Source organism: Hemiscyllium ocellatum, chromosome 2 (genome assembly GCF_020745735.1).
Source record: "Hemiscyllium ocellatum isolate sHemOce1 chromosome 2, sHemOce1.pat.X.cur, whole genome shotgun sequence".
NCBI classification, from domain to species: Eukaryota; Metazoa; Chordata; class Chondrichthyes; order Orectolobiformes; family Hemiscylliidae; genus Hemiscyllium; species Hemiscyllium ocellatum.
The window spans coordinates 10,269,140-10,290,559 of record NC_083402.1 but is presented as its reverse complement, the minus strand read 5'-3'; the positions used below and the strand labels follow the sequence as shown (position 1 = coordinate 10,290,559).

Genomic DNA, 21,420 nt, shown 5'->3' with positions numbered 1-21,420 from the left:
AGCGGCGAGAAAACCTCTCCACTCTTATATTTCAATTCTCCACAGAATAAACACAACATTCCATTTGCGTTCCTAATTACTCACTGAACTTGTGTACTAACATTTTCCAATCATGCATGAGGTTACCCAGATCTCTCTCCATCTCTATGCAGTCTCTTACTATTTAGATAATATTCTTCTATAGGACATAGGAACAGAGTCTTTTGCACCATCCAGTCCACATCACCATTCAATGAGATCATGGCGGATCTGATAATCAACTCCACTTATTTTGCTTTTTACCAATAACCCTTGATAAGCTTCCTGATTAAACATTTATCTCCGCCTTGAATATACTTAACAACCCAGCCTCAACAGCCCTCTGTGGTAAAGAATTCCACTGCACCCTGAAAGGAGAAATCCCTTCTCATGTCTGTCCTAACTTGGTGACCCCTGAATCTGAAATTATGCCCTCTGCTCCTAGATTCTCCCACAGGGGGGAAACAATGTCTCTACAGCTAGCGTGTCAAACCCCTAAAAGTCCTTTACGTTTCAATAAGGTCACTTCTCATTCCTCTAAATTCCAATAGTGTAGACCTAAACTATTCAACCTCTCAAGAAAATTCCTCCAGAATCAGGATTAATCTAGTAAACCTTCTCAGACTGTAGAGTGGGGGGGGGCCTGAGCGGGATGTTCTTAGGAGGGTCGGTAATGAATCGAAGGGTCAAATAGCTTCTTTCTGTAATGTAGGGATTCTATGGATTCTAAATCTTCCATCAATGAAAACAAGTCCCGTGTTGGGTTGATAACATTTTACATGTTGCTTTACAGAATAACTGATGAAAGAACAGAAAAACTGATGGGCCATTACCTGTATTGCTCGAGAAAAACCAAACACATTTGAAGTGACCCACGCCTCACGTTGTACGTGTGTCCATGCCAGATTTTCTGGATTTGGACGATAAATACATTTCTCCTCTACCTGCTGAAGTTGATAAAAAAAAATGCAGTTTGACAAGTCTGAAATCATTGAAACTTTTCTTCTGTGATCTTCAAATGGGTTGAAAAGCCACATTTACCACAAGATTTGAATCAAACTTCCGACAATAAACTTTCTCTTGATGTTACATTTATTTGCATTAGAAAAGTGCTGTTTGGTTGGTAGTGGAGGTGTTACTGTGGAGAACCCTCCAGAGACCCACCATCCCTTACACTTCTGTTTAATTCAAAGCTGGCATAATGCCTGGACATGTTTCTCTGTCCTTCAGAGGGCAAGTCCCTACAAAAACATATTCCAGTCAGTACAAGTGAGCCACATTGTGAGTCCGATTGAAAATCTTAAACGGCTTGTTAGTGCAATTCTTTGCACACACATTACTGTTTAGCACATTCTATCCAATTGTGAATGCTATCTAACAATGGACAGTATGTAGAGTTTTGCTCAAGCAAGCACAGACTGGTTGAGTACAGTTAGTATTTTGCCTGTTGCAAACAACTGGAGGGATGTGTTGCTTGATATGAACCACGAGTCAACGGGATGTGTAGCCTATGTATCTGCCATTGCACTGGCATGGAAATTCACACATCATGTTGTGTGATAGGCAGGGCATGTTTCTGACTGGACTCAGCATCCTGTTTATGGAGCATACTGTTCATGTCCATACTGCCTAGTTGCAGAGTAAAATGGTTAGCTTCACCTGTTGCTCAAATTTTTGACATAGTTATCCTTCCTGACACTGAGAGGTAGACTGAGTATATTTCAGGAGAAAGTGAGGACTGCACATGCTGGAGATCAGAGTCGAGAGTGATGCTGGAAAAGCACAGCCGGTCAGGCAGCGACACTACCCAAGGCCCTACTTTTAAATGCATAAGTCTTGCTTTTGTTTGTTTTCCCAAAGTGCAATACTTCATGCTTATTGTAAACTGCATCTGTCACTCTTCGTTCCTGATGAAGAGCTTATGCTTGAGACATCAACTCTCCTGCTCCTCGGATACTGCGTGATTAGCTGTGCTTTTCCAGCACCACACATTTTGACTCTGGGTATAGTTTAGGTCCAATACTGGCCTATGACCCATTTGTTGCTCTTTGTTGGAACTCGCTATGTATAATTTAACTGTAATGTTTATGAATCTGGCTAGTAGTTCTGGCCGAAGAATTATTACTGGCCTAATCCGGTGCCTATTTTATACGTTAGGATGGCAGGAGATCTTCCTTCTCTTCTCAGAAGCTGTTATGGGATCTCTGGCCTGAAGAAACAAGCATGGCCTTAACTTGACATATCATTCACAAAGTAGCAACTCCACGACACAATCCTAAATTATACTTTTTTAGATCTCAAGTCATACAATCTTCTGACTCAGATAGGAGAGTACAACTGCTGAGTTTGATATTTACTGTATTCACCATCACTGAACAAAATCAACAAAAATAGCTGGATCTTTATTCAAATTCGTGATCAATGATGCATTTCCTTTAAAAATAAACTCATATGAAATGCTTGAGAAAACAGGAAGCACAATCTTGAGCAGTCAGCATGGATATGAACTTACCATGAGGCGGGTGTGATTAATATTCCATGTTAATGTGGTAAATGTTCGGTTTTGAAGATCAACTATGGAATCCTCGACAACAAAGACAGATTGTGCCAGGTTAGCAGGGAACACCATCTCTCCCCAACGAGGCAGGCGGTTAGTCTTTGTAAACAGACGTCTAGAAAGTAGCTTGTTGTCCGAGGTTACCTCACGGTAAATCACGTCTTCAGTTAATACATGTTTGCTGAAATGGAGAAATGCGCACACTTTGGAATTATATTTAAACAGAATATAATACATTTATTATTTCTGTGTTTTCATCAATTTTCTTCTTACTGATTTGATGTTAGGCATATTGTAACAACACATTATGCAATCATAATATTTTAAAAACTGTTCAGCCACGATACAAACAACACATTGTTCATTTATAATACAAACAGCTGAAGTTAACAGACCACATACATTATTTAATATCAATGTGGTTCTTCAAATGCACATAAGGGAAACCCAATCTGATTCTGCCTTCTCACTGGTAATTAAATGGGCCACACCAATGTATGGAGAATGGAACAGCAGTAGGGTGGTTGGAATCTCAGATAGCTACAGCACAAGATGAAGCCTCTTGACTTAGAACTTCCTCCACTCTTGTGAAGGGAAGTCCAGTTATTTCCATACTTTTACCATATTTAGATCATAAAACCATAAGAAATAGGAACAGCAATTGGCCATTTGGCCCCTTCAGCTTGCTCTGCCATTCAATAGAATCTTGGCTGATCTGATACTGCTTACGCCCACCTTCCTGCCTTTTCCCCATAACTCTTGATTCTCCAAAAGATCAATAATCTATCTATCTATTTCAACCTTAAATTTACAGAAAGACTGGCCAGAGTGGGAGGATTTGAGCTATAGGGAGAGGCTGAATAAGCTGGGGCTGTTTTCCCTGGAGCATCGGAGGCTGAGGAGTGACCTTATAGAGGTTCATAAAATTATGAGGGGCATGGATAAGATAAATAGATAAGGTCTTTTCCCTGGGGTGGGGGAGTCCAGAACACGAGGGCCTAGGTTTAGGGTGAGAGGGGAAAGGTATAAAGGGGACCGAAGGGGCAACTTTTTCAGAAGGTGGTACATGCATGGAATGAGTTACCAGAGAAAGTGGGGGAGGCTAGTACAACTGCAATATTTAAAAGGCATCTGGATGGGTATATGAATAGGAAGGGTTTGGAGGGATATGGGTCGGGTGCTGGCAAGTGGGACTAGGTTAGGTTGGGATAGCTGATTGGCATGGATAAGTTGGACTGAAGGGTCTGCTTCTGTGCTGTACATGACTTTGCCCCCACTGATCTCTGTGACAAGGAGTCCCAAACTCTCAACCCTCTGCGAGAAATTCTTCATCCCCATATTAAATTGGAGCCCTTAATTTTGAGATTACACCATCATGGTTCTAGACTCTTCCAAGAGGGGGAATATTTTCTCAACATTCACTTTGTCAAGTTCCTTAAGAATGTTATGTGTTTCAATGTGATCACCTCAATTCCAATGGGTAGATTCTCAACCTGTTTCAACTTGACATGTCTCCATATGAGAGACCATCCCAGTAAACCTACTTCTGAACTGCCTCCAATGAAATCATGTACTTCCTTAAACAAGGGAACCTTAAATAAGCTGCTTACAGTTCTCCACACCTGGTCTCCCCAGCACCTTGAACAGGTACAATAAGATTTCTCTGTTCTTATGCTCCAACCCCCTTGAAATGAGGGCCAACATTGCACTAGCCTTCCTGATTACCTGCTGCATCTGTGCACCAGCTTTCTGTGCAATGTGTGTGCAACACTTCTCCTTCACAAGTATTGATCCAGTTCCATTGTGAAGGCTCTGACAATATCTGCGCCAACGGTTTCTCAGTAAACATGGCAAATAGATGTGTCACTGGGTCATAAAATTACTGGCACTTCAGAACAGAAAGGCTGGAAAGGATGTGGGAGTGAACTAGTCTCAGTAGAGCAGCTTAACTTGAAACATTCAAAAATGGTTTGGGGCTGATAGAAATCCTCTGCTCTACACCCAAAAAAACCCCGCAGACCACCTAGAGAAATGGTTAAAAATCACACAACACCAGGTTATAGTCCTGCAGGTTTAATTGGAAGCACACTAGCTTTTGGAGCGTCGCTCCTTCATCAGGTGATTGAGTGATTCCTTCATCAGACAATCACCTGATGAAGGAGCGTCGCTCTGAAAGCTAGTGCTTCCAATTAAACCTGCTGGACTATAACCTGGTGTTGTGTGATTTTTAACTTTGTCCACCCCAGTCCAACACCGGCATCTCCAAATCATAAACAAATGGTAGTTACAATAGCAGAGACCTACCTGAATGGATTTGGATATCGTTGCCAAAATGCAGAGGCAACTTGGTCCCACGTGCTCTTGAGAGTAGATATATCAAAGAAGTGTTTCACCATGGTTACTACCCAAGGCCTTTCAGCCTTCACATACGTACGGGAACTATACAATCACCTGTAGAGAGGAACAGAAAGTTAGACATCTAACCACAACTGCATTTGTTTCCTGTCATGCTGGAAAGAATAAATAAGAGGATTCAGATTGTATTGAATGTGTTTAATCAGATTGTGCATCTCGACTTCACCTTGGTACTGTAACCCTCAGTTAACAAAAATCCATCAATTCCAGTTTTGAAAATGTGCAATTGACCCCGGCCTCCACTGATAAGGATGCTTCCCAAGTGACCCAAATTATGTCTCTGTTCTGGACTCGCTCACCAGATGAAATTATTTCTCTCTATTTAAGCTGTTGAAATCCTACAGGCATCAAACGGAGAACCACATAATCCTCTAAGCGGACTACTTTTCTATTAAAGGCTGAATGGATTGCTCCACAGAGGAGGTGGTGGTGGTGTAGTGTCACTGGAGTATTAAAAATACACACACACAAACTCCTTTGGAGACATGGGTACAAATCACATGTCACAGACTGAATTTGAATTCAATAAAAAGTCTACTGGCAACCATGTAATCATTGCTGATGGTTGTTAAAAACTGATAACATGTCTGGAAATCAACTTGAGATTATTTATTTGTTTGTGAGATGTGGGTGTCACTGACTGAGCCCGCATTTATTGTCCATCCCTATTTGCTCTGGTGGTGAGCCGTGTGTTTGAACTGGGGCAGTCCAGGTGGTGAAGATACATCTACAGTGTTGCTTGGAAGGGAGGTCCTGGACTTTGATCAAGTAACAGTGACGGAATGGTGACACAATTCCAAGTTGGGTAGTGCATGGTACGTGGGAAACTTTGTTAAAAGGAGGCATTTATCAAGTTGCTAGGGTCATAAATCACAGTACGGAATGAGATAGGAGACAGAATTGAATTACCAGGGCTTTGAGCACCAGTTTGCTGGTGAGGAGCTATTTGTAGCTTGAAGCTTGACATTTCACTCCGTAGTAACATACGGACAAGCAACCAAACAACGCAACCGTGGAAATACATTTGGGAAGTAAGTTAGATATTTGGATGAAATATTATCTACAAAACAACATTTACTTGGATTTTCAGAAGGCTTTGTTCCACTGGTGAAAATTTTAAGGCTCATGGAATAAATGACAAATCAGCCAACTGTGCTGAAAATCTCTCTCAGCAACAGAAAAGGATGGAATAAGATTGGTCAGTGCCACTCGGAGAAAGAATGTGATTGCATTGAATTTGCCCACCTTATCAACAATTTGTGTTTTAAATTTGCTGATGATAATAAATCTGTATAAAGGATATCCATAATATTGTATCAGTTTTGCCAATGGCAGAACCTTCACAGAATGATTTATCACTTCACACAGATCCTATCAAACCACATGGAGAAGTAATAAATGCCCTAGAGATAAACAGATTCAAAGAGATGTGGATCAATGAATGAAATGGGCTGTGGGTAAGCTGGATGGGTTTGAGGTGGAGATGTAAAGTTAAGGCAGTGAAAGGGTAAAACTGTACATAATAAAAGCGGAAACAGAAAATCATTTATTTGCTAACTGAAAGGAGCTGAGGATTATCCGATCAGCCATGACCTCATTCAATGGCACAGCAGTCTTGGTGGGCTGAATGGCCTATGTCTGCTCCTACATCTTATGCCTTAAGACTTATTAACATTTAATTTTCTAGTGAGACTTCCTGCTTCATGTATGGTTTCCTCTGTTTTGCCCCTTCAGATTTGAATTGGCCTTGGGCAATTGTGTGAAATTACTCAGAGCAGTGTAAGGGTATGGAATGCTTTGCCTGCAACGGTAGTAGATTCACCAAGTTTAAGTGCATTTCAGTCGCCATTGGACAGGCAAATGGACGTACAAGGAATAGTGTAGGTGGATGGGCTTCAGCTTAGTATGACAGGGCAGTGCAACATTGAGGGCCGAAGGGCCTGTACTGCGTTGTAGTGTTCTATGTTCTATTACACAAATCTAAAAGGAGTTTAGCAACATAGTGCACAGAATGCAGCTCATTGTTGAACTGGGGACGAGAGAGAGAGAGACAGTAAAGAGGGCAGAGAGAATGTTTAATGCACAAAAAAACTCCATGTGATAAAACAGAAGACTGGGAAAAACAGGTGTGGAGCAGGAAAAAAGAGACCAGAAAGCTCAAGTGCCACTGGGCGCACACAGCGCCATTTCTTGTGCTGTCTCACAACATCAGCAGTGGAATCATATTTTTAACCGCAAGTTATAGTCATTAAGCACCACAAATTCAGATACAGTTGTAACGGTCCTGAGATGTCCACAGATAACCATTCTTTACAGACAAGGCCAGATAGAGATGAAAATTGTCTCACTGAGCATCAAATATCCAGCCAACTTGCCAGGCTGAACTTCTACTCCTCACATATTAAAACAGCATCGAGTTCACCTTTGTCTTTACACACTGCTAAATCATATTCAGACAAGGGAATTCTGGAAATTCTTGCATCTGTAGCACAGCCTCTGCATAAAACTGGTGACACTAGTAGATTAGGATTATACTGGGAATCATCCTGCTCTGCGTGACTCAATGCAGATCTATGAGCACAGAGGTGATAACATCAAATTTAGAGAATGGTGGGTGGCTGACCAGACGTATGTTGACAGATCAAATGGGAGAAGAAACAAGGGCATGACTGAAGGCTGTGAAGATACATGAGCTGAGACAGGGTGGAGATGGACAATAGTACAATTGGAAAGATAGGTGACATTACTGTTGGTGGGAAAAATTGGTTGCATCTCAGGTTCAAATATAACACCAAGGCTGCAAACAGTTTGGTTTCACAGCCTTAGGATGTCCTAAAACACTTTACATCCAATGCTTCATTTATGAAGTTTAGCAACTATGTAATGTAGAATTCGCAGGAGCCAATTTGACCACAGCTCCCAAAAATAGCATTGACATAATGTGCAAATCATTATTTTTTTAAAAAATGCTGTTGATTATGCAATTAATATCAGCCAGGAAAGCTGTTTCTCTAAGCTGGTCATTGAACCTTTTATGTCCCCATATGAGAGGGCAAACAGAACCGTTGATGTCTCATTCTCTCAGTCTTGCAGCGACATGTCAGCCTGGATTCTGTGCTCACTACGGCAGACCTTGACTTTTTCAAATCTGTAAATTGTCCCATCTCGGAGAGTTCCTTCCCAGTACGGGGGCATCAAATACGGACAGAATAATACAATCCCTCTTCCAGCAAATGTTCTAAATTATATATCAAATAGTTTGAATGTTAATTGTCTCCACTGCTTCATTACCAAACAGCTTTCAGTAGCCAGCTGGATGTGCTACCTTGGGCCTTTAACCACAGTGAGTAAGATCGTGCAAGAAATGTAACCTGAAACTCAGGAAGTGACTCAATGTAGCTTTCAGATTGACGTCACTTGCTGCAGGAATTGCATCAATTTTGGGGTTTTGAATAATTTCTAGGAAGGTCTTCAACCAAACTACCATGTATAGGATATTACTGTCACCAATTTTTGTATCCTGTGGTTTGGGTTATTGTTTAAAATGCAAAATGTTTATCTGACTGATGGATTACTAGCCCAATGACCCTACCCTGTCACCAGACACTGGGTTGGCATGCTATTTCTCATGTAATCTCAAACGTTACACATTTAAAAAAGTACGCAGAGTTCCCCAATTTAGCTGTCTTTCAGATTCAGACCGATAGAAAGCATCGACCAGGTAACTGTGCTTCACAAGGGTTACTATTTATTACAACTACATAGATTCTAGCTACAGATAAATAATTATGAATTGCTGACATACAGCTTTATGGTCAGCTCAGTTGCCCAGTTTGTAATGTAGAGAGACACCAACTATTGGAGTTCAACTCCCGAACCAGCGAAGGTTACTGTGAAGGAGTATCCTTCTCAATTTCTGACCTCACTTCAGGAATGCTGCTGTTTTGTCCATGTTTGAACCAAGGGAGTAATGAGGTCAGGAGCTGAGTGGCTGTGGTGGAACCCAAATGGGCAATGCGAAGGTTACTGCTGCTTGATAGCACTTGATAACACCTTCCGTCACTTTATTGATGATCGGGAATAGAATGATGCGGTGGCAATCAGCTGGTTTGGATTTATCCTGTTTTTTGTGTACAGGACATACCTAGCCAAACTTCCACATCAGGTTGATGCCAATGTTGTAGCTGCACTGGAATAGCTTGGCTAGGGAGGTGACAATTTCTGGAGTGCATGTCTGCAGTTCCATCGTCAGAGTGCTGTCAATACACATAAGACTTAGCAGTGTTCACTGTCTTCAGCTATTTCTGGATATCATGTGGATCAAATTGGCTGAAAACTGGTATCTGTAATGCTGGGGACCACTGGAGGAGGCAGAGAAGAATCACCCATTCAGCACTTCTGAGTAAAGATTGCTGTGAATGCTTCAACTTTGTCTTTTGCACTGACGTGCTGGGTTCCTCCATCACTGACAATGGGAATATTTGTGCAGCAGCATCCTCTTCCTCCAGTGAGTTGGTTAATTCACAACTGAATGTGGGAGAACTGCAGGGCTTCGATCTGATCCGCTCTTTGCAGGAAAGTTTAGCTCTGTCTATCACGTGCTGCTGATACTGGTTGGCATACAAGTGGTCTTTGTTTTGAAGCTTCACCATGTTGACACTTCACTTTCAGGTATGCTGGGTGCTGATCCTGGCATGTCCTCCTGAACTCTTCACTGAGCCAGGGTTCATCCCTTTGTTTGATGGTAAAGGTGAGTTAGAGGTCATGCTGAGCTATGAGACTGCAGTTTGTGTTTTAAGTATTATTCTGCTGCAGCTGACAGCCCACTGCACCTCATGGATGCCCAGTCTTTAGTTGTTAGGTCTGCCCCATTCATAATGTTATAGTGCCCCATATGAAAATGTGTTGCTGGTTAAAGCACAGCAGGTTAGGCAGCATCTCAGGAATAGAGAATTCGACGTTTCGAGCATAAGCCCTTCATATGACGGAGAACACTGTTGGTGTGAAGATCGGTTTGTCTGTGCTGGCTGTCCGAATGGGCAATTTAACAAGTGCCACTTCCCCAGTTTATCTCCTTGTAATCTTGCACTTTCTTCCTCTGCAGATAGTAATCAAACTCCCTCTGAAGTGCCTTGAATGAACATGTTTCCACCACACTATCAGGCAGTGCCTTACAGATCCTAACTCTTCACTGCATGAAAACTCTTTTCATCATCTCGCCCTTGTGTTTGCCAATTTCTTTGAAATTGAGCCCTTATGTTCTCCGAAAAGCGCAGCAGGTCAGGCAGCATCCAAGGAACAGGTGTTTCGACGTTTCGGGCATAAGCCCTTCTTCAGGAAGAAGGGCTTATGCCCGAAACGTCGAATCTCCTGTTCCTTGGATGCTGCCTAACCTGCTGCGCTTTTCCAGCAACACATTTTCAGCTCTGATCTCCAGCATCTGCAGTCCTCACTTTCTCCTCCCTTATGTTCTCCATCCATCTATATGTGGGAACAGTTTTGTTTTCCACATACCTATAGTGCCAGACCCACAGTGACTCTGGATACTTCAAATCAAACATCCTCTTTTCCAAGGAAAACTCTTCAACCCATGAAAAATGAAACTCATCACAAATGAAACGGTGGCACAGCTGCCTCACAGCGCCAGAGACCCGGGTTCAATTCCCGACTCAGGCGACTGACTGTGTGGAGTTTGCACGTTCTCCCCGTGTCTGCGTGGGTTTCCTCCGGGTGCTCCGGTTTCCTCCCACTGTCCAAAGATGTGCGGGTCAGGTGAATTGGCCATGTTAAATTGCCCGTAGTGTTAGGTAAGGGGTAAATGTAGGGGTATGGGTGGGTGGCGCTTCGGCGGGTCGGTGTGGACTTGTTGGGCTGAAGGGCCTGTTTCCACACTGTAAGTAATCTAATCTAAAAAAAATCCCTTAATGAGTTTTTTCTGCACCTGCTCTAATGCCAATCAGAGTCATAGAGTTTTACAGCAAAAAGTAAGGCTCCTCAGTCCGCTGATCAAGCACCTATCTACCCTAGTTTTACTTTCCAGCACTTGTAGATATTACATTCAATCTGTTCAGACATGTTATGACAGAGAAACAAAAATTGCTGGAGAAACTCAACAGGTCTGGCAGCACCTGTGAGGAGAAAACACCGTCAACATTTTTAAAAATGATTAATTAGATTCGATTCCCTACAGTATGGAAACAGGTTCTTCGGCCCAACAAGCCCACATCCACCCAACCCATTCCCCTATATTTACCCTTGACTAATGCACCTAACACTATGGGGCAATTTAGCATGCCAATTCAGCTGACCTGCGCATCTTTGGATTGTGGGAGGAAACTGGAGCACCCGGAGGAAATTCACGCAGCGAATGTGCAAACTCCACACAGACAGTCATCCGAGGTGGGAATTGAACCTGGGTCCCTGGCACTCTAAGGCAGCACTGAGCCACCGTGCCGTGAACTGAACAGTGACAGGACACAAAATGTTAAGTCTGTTTTCATGCCGTGGTGCTGTCAGACCTGCTGAATTTCTCCGGCAATTTATGTTTAGATCTCCAGCATCCGCAGTTCAGGGTTTCACGTGATGAGACAACTCTGGAAGCAGGCAGGACGTGAGTGCAGGTATTCCGGCCCAGAGATAGGGACACTACCACCACGCCACAAAGGCCCTCACCCACATCCCTTGCAATTTTCCTGGAACGGGGGGAAATAGTTGCTATCTCAGCAGATGCTGTCACACACCTTTGAGCCTGGGCCTCCTGACTCAGAGGTAGGGACACTACCACCACGCCACAAGGGCCTGGTATGCTCTGGCGGTTTAAGTGATCACCTAAACACTGTGATGGCTCAGTCTGAGTTGAGAAGGTGGCAGTTTCGGTCTTCCAGGTGGGGAAGGAGCCTTTTCTCATTGAGAGCAGAGTCAGTGTGACCTCCTGGTGCTGCCAGCAGGCCCCAGCCTGACACTCACTCACCTTAACCATGGCCAGGCTCGGCCCGCCAGCACCGCTACCACCTCCAGCTCGCTCCCCTGCCCCTCCAAACTCTTCTGGACCCTCTTCGAAGCAGCGTTTCCTCTCACCCGGCCCCCCCATGTGCCGTTACTCCTCGCCGCCCATCACCACCGGCCCGCGGCACACTTCGCTCGCCATCCCCTTCCAGCGCAAGGAAGCTCTGTCCCCGCCCCCACACTCCTCCCAAGGCGACCTCCCACCCGCTGGTGGCGCTGTGAGCGGTCCTCCCAGCGGCGGGGGCCGCCGTAAATTCGGTCCTCCCACCGATGGGGACGCTATACACGCGGTCCTCTCACCGGCGGGGCGCCGCAAACCTGGTCCCGCCCAGCTGCGGGGCCCACTGAACACTAGCCCCGCACTAGCGCGGCGCTGTACACCCGGTCCTCCCACCGTCAGGGCGCTGTAAACCAGGTCCTCCCAGCGGCTTAGTCCTGTCAACCCGGTCCTCCCACCGTCAGGGCGCTGTAAACCAGGTCCTCCCAGCGGCTTGGTCCGTGAACCAGGTCCTCCCAGCGGCTTGGTCTTGTCAACCCAGTCCTCCCACCGTCAGGGCGCTGTAAACCAGGTCCTCCCAGCGGCTTGGTCCTGTGAAACCCGGTCCTCCCAGCTGCTGGGCGCCGTCGGCAATGTTGTCCCCTCTTGTCTCCCCGATGAACTCGTTGTTTCCCCCCCACCTGCATGAAATGCGCAGACGCGCTAACGGAAACCGGCGGACGGATGAGGAGTGGCGGGAAAGTTTGAGTGTGTTTACAGAGATAAAAAAAATTATCGAACAAGGCTCGGTTGAACTGGATCGCGCTTCAGGATAGTGTACCGACATTGTACGGAGAGCCGGGAGGTGAGAATCGGGCTGGGGTTCCCCCTCTTCCCTCACGTTTACCTCAGTGATGCCTGAGGCCTACCCGCCCCGGGTTCGGGCTGTGGAGGGACCCCCCATGCCGGACCCTCTCAGTCAGTGTGTGTGTGTGGATGTGAGACACCACCCGGATTGCTTCCCATCTGCGGTGCTCGAGATGCTGCCCGGTCTGATTTCCCGCCTTTTTCTCCCCCCCCCCCCCCCCCGCGATGGGTCACGTGCGTGTGCCTGAGGCCACTCGGCCCCTCCGGGCCGTTCCGCCCTTCGGCGGCTAACCCTACCTCCCTCTCTCTCTTTTGGTGTTTTCAAGAACCGGAGCAGTTTTACTCCGCCCGGGAGTGTCCCATCAGCAAATTTCATCTCGTTCATTACTCCCTCAAAGAAAAGAGCTACCCCAAAAAACTAAAATATTAAGAGTCTAATCACTAAATCATAGTCGGAGGTTAAAAAAAACTCTCTGCTTCACTAATGTCCTTTTAACTGAGCCTTACTCTAAATATATTTGAGATGTTATTACCTCTCGAGTGGGTAGGATTTGAACCAACGTCTCCTGGTTCATCCATTGGAACACTCCTGCATCAACTCTGGGCAATTAGAGATGGGCAATAAATACTGGTCTTGACAGCAATTCCTGCACCCTATAAATGCATTATTTAAAAAAAAATGCTTAGAAATACGTTTTGCAGGTTTTTGTTAATCCACTTGCTCAGTGGTTACCACTGCTGCATCACAGCACCAGGTTTGATTACAGCCTCTGTCGACTGACTGTGTGGAGTTTGCACATTCTCCCTGTGTCTGTGTGGATTTCCTCCCCCAGTCCAAAGATGTGCAGGTCAGGTGAATCGGCCATGCTAAATTGCCCGTAGTGTTGGGTTCACTAGTTAGAGGGAAATGGGTCTGGGTGGGTTACTCTTTGGAGAGTCGGTGTGGACTGGTTAGGCCGAAGGGCTTGTTTCCACACTGTAGGGAATCTAAATCTAATCTAATCCTCATGCAATTTTTCTCTTTGATTTGGTAATTGTGAAGTATGACCAGTGAGTACAAGGACGTAAAGCTTCAATTTTTTTTGCAGCAACACTACTAGCAAATGACTGATCCCATCCTGATGAAAGGATTTTGCCCATAATGTCGATTTTCCTGCTTCTTTGATGCTGCCTGACCTGCTATGCTTTTCCAGCACCACATTCTCAACTCTAATCTCCAGCATCTGCAGTCCTCAATTTCACCCGTCTCTAATCTGTTCACCTTGCTGAAGTTCGTCATCCTGAAAATCATTCTCTTGGATCTTCTCTGCAGTGTCTCCAGTGTCTTCACATCATGCTTGGGGGGCAGAATTGTACATTACTCCAATGGAAGCCAAATTATAGTTCCTATAAAAATTCATCATAACACCTTGCATTTGTCATTATTGTTGCTAATTACAAATCTTAAGATTCTATTCACTAACTCAAGCTCTTCTACTGTCTACAATGGTTATGCATAGCATTTAAGTTCTCCAGTTGTCTTGTGAGCACCTAAGCAAGCATGGAAGATTATTGACATTTTTTTTCCACCCTCATGACCCAGTGAACCAAGTCAAAAAATTCTCAACATCAGGTTATAGTCCAACGTGTTTATTTGAAAGTACAAGCTTTCAGAGTGCTGCTTCTTTGTCAGGTGGCTGTTGGACTAAACCTGGTGTTGTGGCTTAACTTATCCACCCCAGTTCAACACTGGCACCTCCACATCATCATTACCCAGTGATGCATCTCATCCGATTCCAGTCACTTATTAACTTTAAAGGCTAGCATCATTTTAACAATTTATGTAGCTCCTTCAGTATTTTGATTACTTCCTTTTTCCAATGACTTTGGCATAAATGTCTCTTTTCTAGTTGGAATAGAATATTGGTGAGGAATTTTCTCCTGAACAAAATTGTGTACAACCATGTACAAAACCATTAAACATCCACTCTTAGACGATCAAAGACTCTTCTGGAGAAAGGTCATTGGAGTTGAAACAGTAACTCTGCTTTCTCTTCAAGCCACTGTCAAACCTACTCAGTTTGTTCAATAATTTTCTGATTTCTAGCATCTACAGCTTTGTTTTACATTACTATCAAAGTCTGTATTAGGGTAAATAATATCCCCCACTCTTCTATTAATATTATTTTGCACTTTTCAATAGTTTCCTTGCAAATGTGCAACTGTCTTGTCAGTAGAAAATGCCCAGGAGGATGATAGTTTTTCTTCTGATGTCTTGGACTCATGGTGTTAGCTCTGTCTCTCTCTCTCCACAGTTGCTGCCAGACCTGATGGATTTTTCTAGCATTTGATTTTAACTATAAATAGATTCTGCCTTTAATATTTTCTCTCTCTCTCTCTTTCCCCAGCATAATCATGTCATTTATAATAAATTATACTGTAGGACCTTCTTCCTCTTTTTTCCTATCTTTTGACAGCATGCTATATTCTGCAAAGTTTAGTACTGAGTGCTGTCTTTTTCTTTAACCAGGTATATCATAACATTATGCTACAATCTGAGACTGCAGTTCATCAACTTCATTCAACATGTTATGTGTATTTACATATATGTGCTGTAAAAGTCACTTAAATTTATTGTATTCCCTCAAGTTTCTTAAAATCTTACAACTTCTTGGTAAATGCCACTTGTGTCTGCCTTGCCCAGGTGAACTGCTTCCCCTTCCAAGTAGCATTCCAGCAATCGGTGAAAAATTCATTCATCCTAACATTGGAAAAAAAGACAATACTTCTAATCTAAATCTCTGGAATGCATTGTCTTGTCTTTGAGAAAATATAATTTCTTTTAATTGTTATTTCAAGTATTGACGAAAATAATGTTTTTCCTTGTTAAAGGAAACATTGTCGCTGAAGGTATGAATTTGTTTGAACCTTTGTCCCTTTTTTTAATCTGATTTTGTTTTGATTTTAGAAATGTTAGTTATTTTTGTTAATGCAATGTTTCTGCTTGGGATTAATGCAGACATACAACATACCACTTTGCAGTTGGATATTTTAAAACTCCATTCATTCAGACCCCAGAACAGATGGTAATGCACTAACCACTATGAGTGGTGGGAAAATATTTGTAGAGACTTTAAGGAGAATTGCTTATCCTAAAGCCAGTCAACTGAATGGAGAGAATTTTGATTGGTGGTTTGATATTGGAGATGAAAAGAAATTGATCGAATGGTTCTGTCATAGTATAAATGAACAGCATGTATTGACTGCAGAAGAGTTGACTGAGTTACAAAGCCTTGGACCAAAAAATTATCTGAGCCAGAAAGACTTGGATAAGGTCTTGGCAACCTGCCCTAAGGGTGCAGAGTCAAGACACAGCAACCTGCCAGAAATGACGGTTGAGAAGTTGGAAGAGGAAGTCAAGGCGCTACAACTGATTCGTAAACTTAAGGTCCAGCGACGGAATAAGCAACAGTTAATGGCTTCGGGAATACATCATATGCCAATGAGATTAAGAGATGAGGAGGAAGAATGTGCCAAGTTGTTGAGAGAGACACAAGAACAGTTGGTTGCTGAAAATGCTAAATTTAATGTTACTCTGTCAAAGGTATTTGAAGAAGTTCAGCAGCTTACTGCCATATATTCAACTACTGGATCAGAAAGGCGACCTGTGCATAAGACCATATTTCTGTCTCAGCTTTTACTGGATAACTATCTGCAGCAGGAAGAGCAATGCACAGCAGCTCTTACTGAATATACAAAGAAACAGCTTTTTAAAGGCATAACTGAGCTAGTTGAGAGCTCCGACATAAAAAAGTTTCAACTGGTGGACATAACCTCTCAATCCTTACAGGGAGAGTGCAGTGAGGTACGCACAGACTATCAACAACAAATGGCTCGAATTCAAGCAGCATACAACAGTGGTCAGCAACGGTTAATTTTAGCAAAAGCAAAAGAACAGAGCACCAAGGCTAGACTGCAGCATATGGAGCAACTAATCTCCTTGATGCGAAACAGAAAGGTAAGCTAGTTCTTGAATAATGAAAATCTTGATTTTTTTTTATAGTCTTTTGCTTAGTTTGAAGGCTCATGTCTGCCCAAATCATCTTCTGTTTCACTTAAACAAAATATAACTGGATGCTTCATAAGGCATTTAATACTGGAACCATGAAACCTAGACCAAGGTAAGGGTGGTGGATTTCCTTTCCAAGAGGACGTTATTGAATGAATTGGAGGTTTACCACAATCTGGCGGCTTCAGAATTTATTGTTGCCAGTTTTTTTTTGTATTTCATTTTTCTCCAACTGCCCACACTTTTTTAAACTTTAAAAGAAAAATGCTAGGATTTGGACCTGCACCGGACAAGGGGGAGATATTTTTCCAGTCATGCAACTCAAAGGCCCAAGCTAAGCCTCTGGGATGCTCTGGTTTAAATCCCAGCGCAGCAGCTGATGGAATTTGCTTTGTTAGTAAAGAAAATTGAAAGAATTTCAGAAATGCTGACCATGAAAGCACTAATTGTAAAAACTCATCTGTATTGTTAATGTCCTTTTTTAGGGAAGGAAATCTCCCAATCCTTACCTGGTCTGGCATATATGTGACTTGAGGCATAACTGTGATTACTGCTGAAATAGCCTAGCAAGCCATTCAGTTTGAGGACAATTGGGGATGAGCAACAATTGTTGGAGATGTTTATGAAACCTGCATCCCACGTAATAATACATTGTTGGGGGGGGGGGGGTGGAAGTGTTCTGGAAATTCGTTTCTGATGGGATTTCTCACCTTTTGCCATCTTGTGAAATGTTTGATAGAATACTTATCAAAACTCTTGTAACATTGTGTGTGCTATTGCAAAATAATTTTAGTTTGGCTGTCTGGCTTTTTCCTCACCAAAACATGTTTGAAGAAGTCCAATTTAAGGCCCATGGAGAGTAAGGAAACTGGCAACATGCATATGAAGATTGCAAAATAATTGTTTTATCAGAATGGAAAGAAGTGATCAGGAATGACTTAGAGGCTGGTGTAGCAGTATATGTGACATGATTTGTTGATTTGAATGAGATAATTAGATCCAATTGGTACAGTTTTAAAGGGGATCAGGGATTAGAGACCTGTGGATGTATATACCACTTATGAAAGTCACAAGACATGTTGAGAAGGCCTTTAATGAAATCGAGGATACTATTTTTTTTAATTGAATACAATACAAAAGCAGGTTTAGTTGTGAAACTCCTGGCCAATATCGACTGAATTGCCTCCTCCTCTGCCTTAACGTTTCTATTTTGCTCTATCATTGCATAGACAATAGTAGGGGTGTTAGTGAGATTCCCTAAAACATTCAATTCAGGCAGAGTTTTAAGGGATCCAGCTTCTTTTGCAAAGCACTTTAAATGTGAGGTAAACATAAGATTTTATTTTTACACATACTTATTTTTTTTTGTACTCAACTCTGACCTGTTTCTTGCAAATTGGTGATTGCATTCTTGCTGGGCTTCATTACAAGCAAAATGCTACTTTTTGTTTATTTTGTGTAATCTTGTTACTTGTTCAGTTTTGGTATTTTAAACTCCTTGTTCTGTCATATCCATAATCGATTTTCATTGAGCTACTCAGCTCATAATTATATTCACTGAAACTTCTTTGCTATTTGATATGTTGATCTCCATTTTCCTGCCTGCACCCTTTTTTTTCTTTCTCCCTTTGTCTGAGTCAGCAAAATGCCTCTCACTTAAATATATTGGTGGGGTGGGGGGGGAAGAATCTTTCGAGATACTGAAATCTAAAGATTTGCATTTCTTTGACTGAAGAAATTCACTCCTCGTCTTTAGTCCTAATTGACCCATTACCCTGATTGTCCCGGTATTGCAAATACTCCTGCTTTCTTGTGTCTATCTATATTCACTGGAGTGTGAGAGATTACTTCACGGAAACACAAAAGGTTGAAGGATATCGGCAGGGTTCTTTTAATTTTAAAAAAAACTTTTGGAAATAATTTGCTGGACTGGTACTTATTACCCATCAGTCTGTTCTCAGAGTGAAATTTAAAAAAAAAGTTAAGAACTGGCCTGCACTACTGTTTGTTTTCTGGAATAGCAGTATTAGATTTGCCAACTTCTTATCTTCTGCGGTGGTTTTCTTGTCTAGGGAGCTTTGGAAAATCATGACCAGCATCTTCTGCATCTATGTTACTGTTTCTGTAGACATCAGACCTTCTGATCAGTGCTATGGGTGTTGTTACATCACAGTGAGAATGTGTATGGGGTATGAGCAGGTAGGGAAAGAGTTCAATTTCGAGTTTTATGAAACAGATTCAGCTAGCATGACTTGGATCAGATAAGGACTTGCAGTGAACAATGAGGTGCTGGAGGCAAGGGAAGTGGGCTGATGAGGTGAAAAAACATTCATGATGTAAAGCCTTTTAACAAGATGAAGAAGCATTCAGTAAACCAGGTGAAAAGTGTTCATTATGTGAAGCTAGTTAACAAGGTTAAGGACAAAGTCGGAGAAGATTTGTAGCTCGGGTACTCGTTGTGGTTCTGTTCGCTGAGCTGGGAATTTGTGTTGCAGACGTTTCGTCCCCTGTCTGGGTGACATCCTCAGTGCTTGGGAGCCTCCTGTGAAGGGCTTCTGTGATGTTTCCTCCAGCATTTATAGTGGTTTGAATCTGCCGCTTCTGGTTGTCAGTTCCAGCTGTCCACTGCAGTGGTCGGTATATTGGGTCCAGGTTGATGTGCTTATTGATTGATTGATTGAATCTATATGAAAGGATGTGAACAAAAGCTCTTATCAGATTTAGTTCCTTGAGTTTTCCGAAACTCTTCTGTGAACTATGTTGATTATCTTCACTGGTTTGCCTCAAATGTACAGCCCAGATGGCCTCCTCCAAGGACCGCAGATTCCCCCCAGACGTGATCGACGATGCCCTCCACCGTATCTCCTCCACTTCCCGCTCCTCCGCTCTTGAGCCCCGCCCCTCCAACTGCCACCAAGACAGAACCCCACTGATTCTCACCTACCACCCCACCAACCTCCGTATACAGCGTATCATCCGCTGTCATTTCCGCCACCTCCAAACGGACCCCACCACCAGGGATATATTTTCCTCCCCTCCCCTATCAGCGTTCCGCAAAGACCACTCCCTTCGTGACTCCCTCGTCAGGTCCACACCCCCCACCAACCCAACCTCCACTCCCGGCACCTTCCCCTGCAACCGCAGGAAATGCAAAACTTGAGCCCACACCTCCTCCCTTACCTCTCTCCAAGACCCCAAGGGACCCTTCCATATCCGCCACAAATTCACCTGCACCTCCACACACATCATCTATTGCATCCGCTGCACCCGATGTGGCCTCCTCTATATTGGGGAGAAGGGCCGCCTACTTGCAGAACGCTTCAGGGAACACCTCTGGGATGCCTGGACCAACCACCCCTTGGCTCAACACTTTAACTCTCCCTCCCACTCCACCGAAGACATGCAGGTCCTTGGACTCCTCCATCGCCAGAACATCATAACACGACGGTTGGAGGAAGAGCGCCTCATCTTCCGTCTGGGAACCCTCCAACCACGAGGGATGAACTCCGATTTCTCCCGTTTCCTCATTTCCCCTCCCCCCACCTTGTCTCAGTCGATTCCCTTGAACTCAGCACCGCCCTCCTAACCTGCAATCCTCTTCCTGACCTCTCCGCCCCCACCCCACTCCGGCCTATCACCCTCACCTTGACCTCCTTCCACCTATCACATCTCCATTGCCCCTCCCCCAAGTCCCTCCTCCTACCTTTTTATTTTAGCCTGCCTGGCACCCTCTCCTTATTCCTGATGAAGGGCTCTGGCCCGAAACGTCGAATTTCCTGTTCCTTGGATGCTGCCTGACCTGCTGTGCTTTAACCAGCAACAAATTTTCAGCTCAATTGTTTGGTGTATAAGTTGTCTCCTAACATGTTGGTTAAATATCATTGACCTACTCTTCTATCCGTATCAGAGACTAGGAATGCTATGATGTGACTCGCCTGTCTGTCCACCATCTACAAAACAGTCATCAGAAGTGTGATGGAATACTGTTCACCTGGATGCACAGCAGTCAGCTTGGCAGATAGAGAGCAAAGCAATCCGCTTGAGGCTAATCTAAACAATTTCGGTAAACCATTTGGGTCTTTGCAATCTACTTGATGGGCACCAAATCCACAAAAATTCCCACCACTGTAGCATCAATGTATATTATCCACAAAATCCATTGCAGAAATTCACCTAAGGTTCCCTAAACAGTAGGGATCCTTACCCATGACTGTACCATCCAGATGAACAAGATAGCAGGCAGGTGAAAACACCACAAGTTGCTCTCCAAGACACCTTTTCTCCTGACTTGGAAATATATGCCATCCCTTCAGTGTTTGCTTGATCACAATCCCAGAATGCCAAATCTCTGAACTCAGCTATGCTAAATAGACTGCAGCAGTTCAAGAAGGCAGCTCCCCACCAAATTGGTAATTGCGGATGGGAGATAAATGCCAGTGATGCTGATGTCCCCAACCAGAGAGGGAAAGAAAAAGACTAATCCAAAAAAAAATTCAGTGAACCAGTTGGGCTTTTGCTGTAGTTAGCTTTGAG

The 21,420-nt window shown here is 43.5% G+C and overlaps 2 protein-coding genes across 3 annotated transcripts in view; one reads left to right on the top strand and one right to left on the bottom strand.

The window, feature by feature from the left end:
- prelid1a (PRELI domain containing 1a) overlaps positions 1-12,154 on the bottom strand; it is a 28,273-nt gene extending 16,119 nt beyond the window's left edge. The window contains exons 1-4 of one of the 2 annotated variants that reach the window (XM_060842735.1): positions 11,961-12,154; positions 4,880-5,026; positions 2,531-2,756; positions 852-965 (exon numbers count right to left, since the gene is read on the bottom strand). In XM_060842735.1, coding sequence (XP_060698718.1) covers positions 852-965; positions 2,531-2,756; positions 4,880-4,971 — 432 coding nt within the window. In that variant the 5' untranslated portion in view covers positions 4,972-5,026; positions 11,961-12,154. The remainder of the gene's footprint in view (positions 1-851; positions 966-2,530; positions 2,757-4,879; positions 5,027-11,960) is intronic. The other variant, XM_060842745.1, reaches the window with a different exon arrangement.
- Positions 12,155-12,698: 544 nt separating this feature from the next.
- The window catches only part of haus3 (HAUS augmin-like complex, subunit 3), a 35,877-nt gene continuing 27,155 nt past the window's right edge, over positions 12,699-21,420 (top strand). Inside the window, exons 1-2 of the mRNA XM_060842721.1 lie at positions 12,699-12,837; positions 15,838-16,836. Coding sequence (XP_060698704.1) covers positions 15,922-16,836 — 915 coding nt within the window. The 5' untranslated portion in view covers positions 12,699-12,837; positions 15,838-15,921. The remainder of the gene's footprint in view (positions 12,838-15,837; positions 16,837-21,420) is intronic.